The sequence below is a fragment of the Neomonachus schauinslandi genome, chromosome 1, assembly GCF_002201575.2.
Source record: "Neomonachus schauinslandi chromosome 1, ASM220157v2, whole genome shotgun sequence".
In the NCBI taxonomy this organism is placed as follows: Eukaryota; Metazoa; Chordata; class Mammalia; order Carnivora; family Phocidae; genus Neomonachus; species Neomonachus schauinslandi.
In genome coordinates, this window is record NC_058403.1 from 612,667 (window position 1) to 619,345 (window position 6,679).

The 6,679-nt window shown below is 66.4% G+C and overlaps 1 protein-coding gene across 1 annotated transcript in view; it reads right to left on the reverse strand.

The window, feature by feature from the left end:
• Positions 1-6,472, reverse strand: part of COL6A2 (collagen type VI alpha 2 chain) — a 14,204-nt gene extending 7,732 nt beyond the window's left edge. Inside the window, exons 1-19 of the mRNA XM_044913235.1 lie at positions 6,417-6,472; positions 6,290-6,334; positions 5,971-5,997; positions 5,728-5,754; positions 5,600-5,644; positions 5,093-5,146; positions 4,668-4,730; positions 4,091-4,153; positions 3,795-3,884; positions 3,196-3,258; positions 2,370-2,432; positions 2,155-2,217; positions 1,716-1,778; positions 1,369-1,419; positions 990-1,025; positions 637-699; positions 475-537; positions 291-326; positions 66-111 (exon numbers count right to left, since the gene is read on the reverse strand). Of these exons, the coding sequence (XP_044769170.1) occupies positions 66-111; positions 291-326; positions 475-537; positions 637-699; positions 990-1,025; positions 1,369-1,419; positions 1,716-1,778; positions 2,155-2,217; positions 2,370-2,432; positions 3,196-3,258; positions 3,795-3,884; positions 4,091-4,153; positions 4,668-4,730; positions 5,093-5,146; positions 5,600-5,644; positions 5,728-5,754; positions 5,971-5,997; positions 6,290-6,334; positions 6,417-6,455 (1,000 nt within the window). The 5' untranslated portion in view covers positions 6,456-6,472. The remainder of the gene's footprint in view (positions 1-65; positions 112-290; positions 327-474; positions 538-636; positions 700-989; positions 1,026-1,368; positions 1,420-1,715; positions 1,779-2,154; positions 2,218-2,369; positions 2,433-3,195; positions 3,259-3,794; positions 3,885-4,090; positions 4,154-4,667; positions 4,731-5,092; positions 5,147-5,599; positions 5,645-5,727; positions 5,755-5,970; positions 5,998-6,289; positions 6,335-6,416) is intronic.
• Between the last annotated feature and the right edge of the window lie 207 nt (positions 6,473-6,679).

Below are 6,679 nucleotides of genomic sequence, written 5' to 3' on the forward strand. Positions count from 1 at the left end.
CGGACCAGAGCCCTCCAAGGACACTAGGGTCCTAGCTCCTCCGCCACGTGGGGGCCGAGACTCACCGCAACACCCGCACGTCTCCCTCACGTAGGTCATGACATCACACTCCTGCAACACAGGGGCGTCAGTCCCGGCCCGAGAAAGCGAGCTCCTTGGAGGGGCTGAGAAGGGGCTCCTGGGAAGTCTTCAAGCAAGCTCCTGCTGACCTCTGGCCTCACCCCTGCTGCCCTTGCTTTCCCATTTTAGGAGGGAGGGGAACGCAGATTCCATCCCTGCCTGACACTTACCGTGAGGCCGGGGTCTCCAGGGGGGCCGGGCTCTCCCTGGAGGAGGAAGGGTGACAGTGAGAAGTGGCCTCGGTCTGGGCTGAGGCTGGGCAGCCCCCCACACCCTGTGCACTGTCATGACCCTGAGGTTCGGGGTGGCCCAGGGCTGTGACCTGAGGGCTGGAGGCACCAGCAGCTGACCTACCTCGGGTCCTGGGGATCCTCTCGGCCCCCGAGGGCCGGGCTCACCAGGGGGACCGGGATCTGCCTGAGGAGCGAGAAGGGCAAGTGGGAGGTGGCCTCAACCTTGGGTGTGTGCCCCCTCCCCCCCCGCGACTCCCCTGTGCCCCCGGCCCGGGGTACTCACAGGCTCGCCCTTCTCGCCTTTCCTCCCGGGCTCTCCTTTGGGACCAAAGTCACCTCTGCCCCCCTGAGACACAGAACACGTCAGCCCGGGGTGGGGAGCTCGGCACGGCCCCCCTCCCCCAGCCAAGACCTCCGGGGGGTCTGCCATGGGAACGGCATGCTCTTGTCAGAATGGCCTGTGCCTGGCGGTTGGGTGGGTTACGGGCCGCGTTTCGGGAGAGGCGGGGTTTTTGGCTGGAGAGTGGCGAGCGCGCTCAGAGCGCAGCACAGGAAGCTCGCTGGGGCCGAGTGTGAGCTGAGGGGCGTGCAGGCCGCCCCGCGGTGGGTGCGGAGGAGGCCCGTATACATACGTACCTCAGGGCCGGGTGGGCCAGCCTCGCCTTTCTCTCCCTGGGAAGCAAGCACAGGTCACCGTAACTCAGCACAGAGCCCGAAGGGCTGTCCCTGGGGTGGGAAGCTGGCTCTCCTGGGGACCCCGAGATCTCTGGAAGCCCCCTCCTGCCTGTTAGGGTGGCCTCAGTTACACAATCTGTGTGAAGCCGTGAGCGCCGTGGGTGAAGGCTACACCACCTGCCCTGTGTCTGGGACAATAGGATCCTGGGGGTCTCTGCCACAGACGAGTGACCCCCAGGCCCACTCACCCTCGCCTCGACCCCCAGGAGGGAGGCCCTCGCAGGAACTAGTGGGAAGCTTCAGGGCCTCCCAGGGCCCCCCGGCCCCTGCCAGGACTTACGGGTGTTCCTCGGGGTCCTGGGTAGCTAAATCCAGGCCTGCCGGGGTCTCCCTGTGGGAAAGGGGGGCTGGTCAGCGAGGGTCCGGTGGGAAAGGAAGAGGCTGAGCTGGCATTCGGCTGAGGATGAGGACGGACGGGGCTGGGCTGTTGGTCTGGGGGGCTGTGTGTGCAGTCCCAGCCTCGGGACGTGCTCCCCCCGAGGGAGACACAGGAGGGGCTGCCCGGCCCCCGCAGGTCCCCCACGCCAAGGGGGCTGGCCGGGCATGCTCCTGGCAGCCTTGCTCGGGAGCTGAGAAGGGGCTCAGGCTCCCTGCGGCCAGTCTTGCTCAGGGGGGTAGGGGACGTACCTTGGGACCAGGCTGTCCTGACTCTCCACGGGGACCAGCGTCACCGGGGTCTCCCCGAGATCCCTGAGGGCAGAGAGAACATGGAGTCGGCACAGGTAAGGACTGACCACGTCTGGCAACACTACCCTTCTCCCCTGCTGCCCTATGGGGACCGGGCAGCCGGGGTTCACTTCTTCCAGGTGCCCCATCTTGGCTCCCAGGCCCCGCACCCTGCCTCCCCCTCGCTGCCACCTGCCTGATATAGCTGGACCCCCCAGGGCAGGACGACCGTGGGAGGTACGGTCCCCCCCCATGCTTCTGCCCGAGCGTGTCATGGGGACCATGTCCCGAGGACAGGAGACCCAAGCAGCACTATGGCGGGGGGGATGGTGAGATTGAAGGGCAGCGAGGGGCCCGAGCCCCAGAGCCACAGGGCCCTCCCAGGTGTCCTGCTACTGACCTTATTCCCGGGCTCGCCCAGAGCCCCCTGAGGGCCTCTGGGTCCAGGCAAGCCTCGGTCTCCCTGGAAAGAAAGGACATCCCTCTGTCAATCACTGCAGATTATGTGGGAATGGGGGGGTGCCCCTGCTGGGCGGGGGGGGCAGGGGGTCCCAGTTACCCCCTACAACCGGGGAGCTGGGTGCCTGCCCCAGGAGGACGAGTGGCCTCACTTACCTTGGCTCCTTTGTTGCCAACCTCCCCAGCCAGACCCCGGGGACCCTCAGGGCCAGGGTCTCCCTGTGAGCAGAGAAGACGAGTCAGTCTCGGGCATGTGGAGGGAGTGGAGGGGAGGGGATCATTTAACTCCCCAGAGAGGGTGATACTGGAACTCAGCCCTGCCCACTGAGTCTCATGCCCCAGGGAAGGGACTGCCACCCATTTCCTGGAGGGGAAGCCCCTCCTTCAAGCCCTTGACCCACATCTTGCAGGGAACTGTCAGTCCTCTGATTTGCCACAAAGACGTCCTGAGTCAGCTACAGGTCTGGTGTGTCTACAGTGGGAAGCTGCTGGGTGGGGTGGAGCTGTCCACGGCACTCACGAAGCGGGCCTTACCCTGCCCTGCCCCTCGGCAGGGAGCGTGGATGGGGGTCACCTGTCTGCCTCCTGCTTTCTGAGAACCTACAGGGGCTGCCTCTGCTCCCGCAGGCGGCCGGGTACCAGGGGTCACTTTTTTTTTTTTAAGATTTTTATTTATTTGAGCGAGAGCAAGAGTGAGAGAGAGCACAAGCAAGCGGAGGGGCAGAGGGAGAAGCAGGCTTCCCGCTGAGCAGGGAACCTGGCGTGGGGCTCGACCCCTGGACCCCGGGATCGTGACCTGAGCGGAAGGCAGACGCTTCACCACTCAGCCACCCAGGTGCCCCTGGGGTCACTTTCGTTTTCCTGGGTGGACCGTGGCGGGGGGATTGTTGCTTGTCCCTTGTCCCAGGGCCCTGTCGACCCCTTGGTGAGACCCTGGTGCAGAAGCAGCCATGGCCAACGGCTCCCCCTCTCAGCCACTCACCTTCTCACCCTTGGGGCCGTTGCTGCCTGGGCTGCCCTTGGCTCCTGGGTCCCCCCTGCGCCCCTGCAGAGAACAGGTACGTAGGTGCGGGGCCTGATGGTGGGCCCATGTGGGGACCCCCTGCTCTGCTCTCCTAACTCGGGCTTTGGGGGAGGGGCCTGGTCCTCTGCCGGGTAAGACTAGTTGCAGTCAAGGATTTAGGAGATGAGGGGCTCCGGTCAGCGTGTAAGACCGGGTCAATAGGAGTTTTAGTTGATGTGACTGGGGCCCAGCTTGGACCGGCTCTCAGCATGGTCACTCGGTCTACTTCCGGGCCAGGCCTCGGGATATTTCCCCTTTGAGGGCCAGCCCTGCCATGAGCCACAAGGGGACAGGTGACGTGGGGACACGAGGCAGTTCCCAGGCAGGGGTGCAGCCGAGCCCGGCCCCGGCCAGCAGGGGTTCTGCCCTACCCTGAATGCTTCACGGGTGGTGCCCAGAGCAGGGTCTGCAGGAGGGGCGAGGCAGGCAGGCCAGGGCCGGAGGGGAAGCCCACCCTGGCCAGCAGCCACTGAGCTCTGGGCCCCAGGCGCCGGCAGCGGGACAGAGCATGAACTCACAGGCTCGCCTTTGGGTCCTCGGGGCCCAGGTCCACCCTTGGCTCCTTTCACACCGGGACTTCCCGGGGATCCGTCATTGCCTTGGTAACCCTGCAGAGAAGAGCCACGTCGGCCCCACAGGGGAGGGCCCTGCGGAGCGCCCTCGCCCCAGCCCGGCCACCGCTGGGTGGGAGCAGGTCTGCCTCAGGTCGCCCAGCAGCAGGGCCGGAGGGCCTGGCGAGGGTGCCCATGCCCCTTACTGCCCCTCCCCCGTCTGGGTCAGCGGGCACGGCTGGTGTGTGGCCGGGGGCACTTGCCTTGCTTCCTTTGGCCCCGCTGTCTCCTGGGGGTCCTCTGCGTCCTGGGCGACCAGCATCTCCCTGGAAAGGTTGGAGAAATCAGGCTGTGTCCCTGAGACATTGGCAACAGGCCCGTGCGGCTGCACAGGTCAATCTGTCCGATAGGCGCCCCGTCCGAGGGGGCTGCCTTCTTGGGAAGGGCGGCCATGCCTGCTCCTCCGGAGGCCCGGGCAGCCAGGACCGTGGATGCAGAACAGCCAGGGCGCCCGAGAACTTGGCAAAGGGGCCTGTGAGGCCTGGGAGGATGGTGGCTTGGTTGCTGTGGCCACTCGGGCACTGCAGAGCCGCCTGACCGGACACATAGTCCTGAGCTAGCCACACACTGGCATTTCCGGGGAAGGCACCCCACGCCCCCGGGCGTGAGCGCCACGACCCCTCAGGCAGGGCACCCCTAGGCCTCCTACCCCGAGCGCCAGTTTGCAGGGACAGGCCCTCTCGCCGGGCTTCTTGGCCAGGCTGCCCCCTGCACAGCCCCCTCCCCCCCAGAGGCCTGGCGCTGCCCTCAAAGGCCCATCACCTTGGCCAGGCAGCCTACCTTGATGCCCTGGTCCCCTTGCTCCCCAGGGTTGCCGGCTTCCCCTGCGTATCCATCGGGGCCCTGCAAGACAGGGTGACAGGGCCGTGCTGGGCTTTCCCCAGGAGTCCAGATGAGCAGAAGCCTCGTCTGGACTGAGGCTCCGCCTGGGTCTGGGCTTCCAGAACCCACCGTCAGGACTCCCAGGAGCACTGCCCCCGACCTGCCCCAGAAGCCCCCGAGAGTATTTCCTCACAGCTCTGGCTGAACCCTGGGTGGGGGTCAGGGAGGGGCAGGGAGAGGCTGAAGGAAGGGTCCACTCCAAGTGACTCCCGGCTTCCTCACTGCAGCTCGAGGGGCTGGCCGCCACTCTGCCCACCCCCGCCATGACCCTGCGTCCCCTGGAGCTGGGGTTGAACCCCAGGAGGAGCACCAGCTAGCCTTACCCGACTCCCTGGGTCTCCCTTGCAGCCCGGAGGCCCGATGCGCCCCAGCTTGCCCTGGAGGAGAAGAGGGGGGCAGAGGGTGGGTCAGGGTCGTGCACCAATGATGGGCGAATGTGCAGGGCAGTCCCCTCCGCTTCACACCCAGCGGGCACCCAGCTGTGTGTTTCAGGGCCTGGACAGTATGGCGGCCTCTCTGTGGGAGGCAGGGAGTCCCTGGGATGCAGCTGCAGCATGCGGGTGGCTCGCCAGTCAGGCCAGGCTGGGGAATTCCTGCGAGCTGGTCCTCAGAAGCAAACGTCCACTCTGGCTCTTGCCATGTTCTTATTTGTCCTGCGTCCCTGGCTAGGTGCCAGTGGGGGCCGTCCAGCCACAGGCTGTGGGCAGGGGCCAGGGGGGCCCAGGGACCCCAGGTAAGGACCCAAGGGTCTCGGGGAGGCTCTGCTCACTCCTACGTCAGAAATGCTGACGTGCACCCGGCCTGGGGAGGGGGCCTGAGACGCACTCTACCTTCTGTCCATCGGTCCCGTTCTTGCCGGCCAGGCCAGGGGCCCCCTGGAGGGAGAGGTGTAATCGTCAACCCATGGAGCAGCAGGAAGGTGGGGTGCCCTGCCCACCGGCCCACACAGCCTGCTTACCTTCCGCCCCTCGGCTCCAAATTCACCCTGTGCAGGAGGAAAGCGAGGCCGGTTAGCTTGGCGTCCCAGACACCACTGCCTCAGGGCCCAGGTCTGCCTCGGGCCGAGCAAGAGGCCAGAAGGACCCCAGAGAGGGCCGCCCCCCCGCAGGATGCCTGTGCCCCAATCAGGGCCACGGACTCGCTGACGGACGCAGCTGGGGGCTGGTGCCGAGCTGGAGCCACGGCCACGTCACAGTCTCACCTTCTCTCCTTTGAAACCAGGAACACCCTGAGGTTGGAAGGAAGGAAGAGCAGCGTTACTGCGACGCCCACCGGCTCGGGGGACAGCAGGGCTGGTGGCCAGCCTCCGGGGAGAGGCATGACCAGGACTCGGCGGGGGGCTCGGTTCAGGGACAGCATTCAGGATATTGAGGCTCTTGGCTTCTCGCGTTGGGGGTGAAGGGGCGGGTGGGCCGGAGACACCCTGACCCTGTGGGCCAGCCCCACCTGGCCCAGGCAGCCCTTCGCTTGTCCCCCGCAACCCCCCTCAGCCACGGGGGGCAGGGCTGGCAGCGACTTGCCTTGGGTCCTGGGAATCCAATGGGGCCTTCGATGCCTGGGTCTCCCTGTGGAAGAACGAAGAGCCGTGGCTGAACCCCAGTCCTGGGGACTCGGGGCCAACGGGGCAGGGGTGCAGAGGGCACTCACCTGTCGTCCCTTCTGCCCGGGCTCTCCTGGCTCGCCCATGTTGCCCTTGGCGCCCTAAACGCAGATCATGGAAAAAGGGGTAAACTAAGGCAGGAAGCAGGCAGGCGGGCAGAGGCTTCTGAACTGGTGTGTGTCCTGCTTTGGGGGATCCTCCATGTCCCCTCAGATGCTGCCGTGGGCGCCCCTCCCCCCATGGGAGGGCCACTGCAGCGAAGCTGCCTCCGTGGGCACCTCCACGCCTGGGCCGTGGCGGGTGGCAGAGC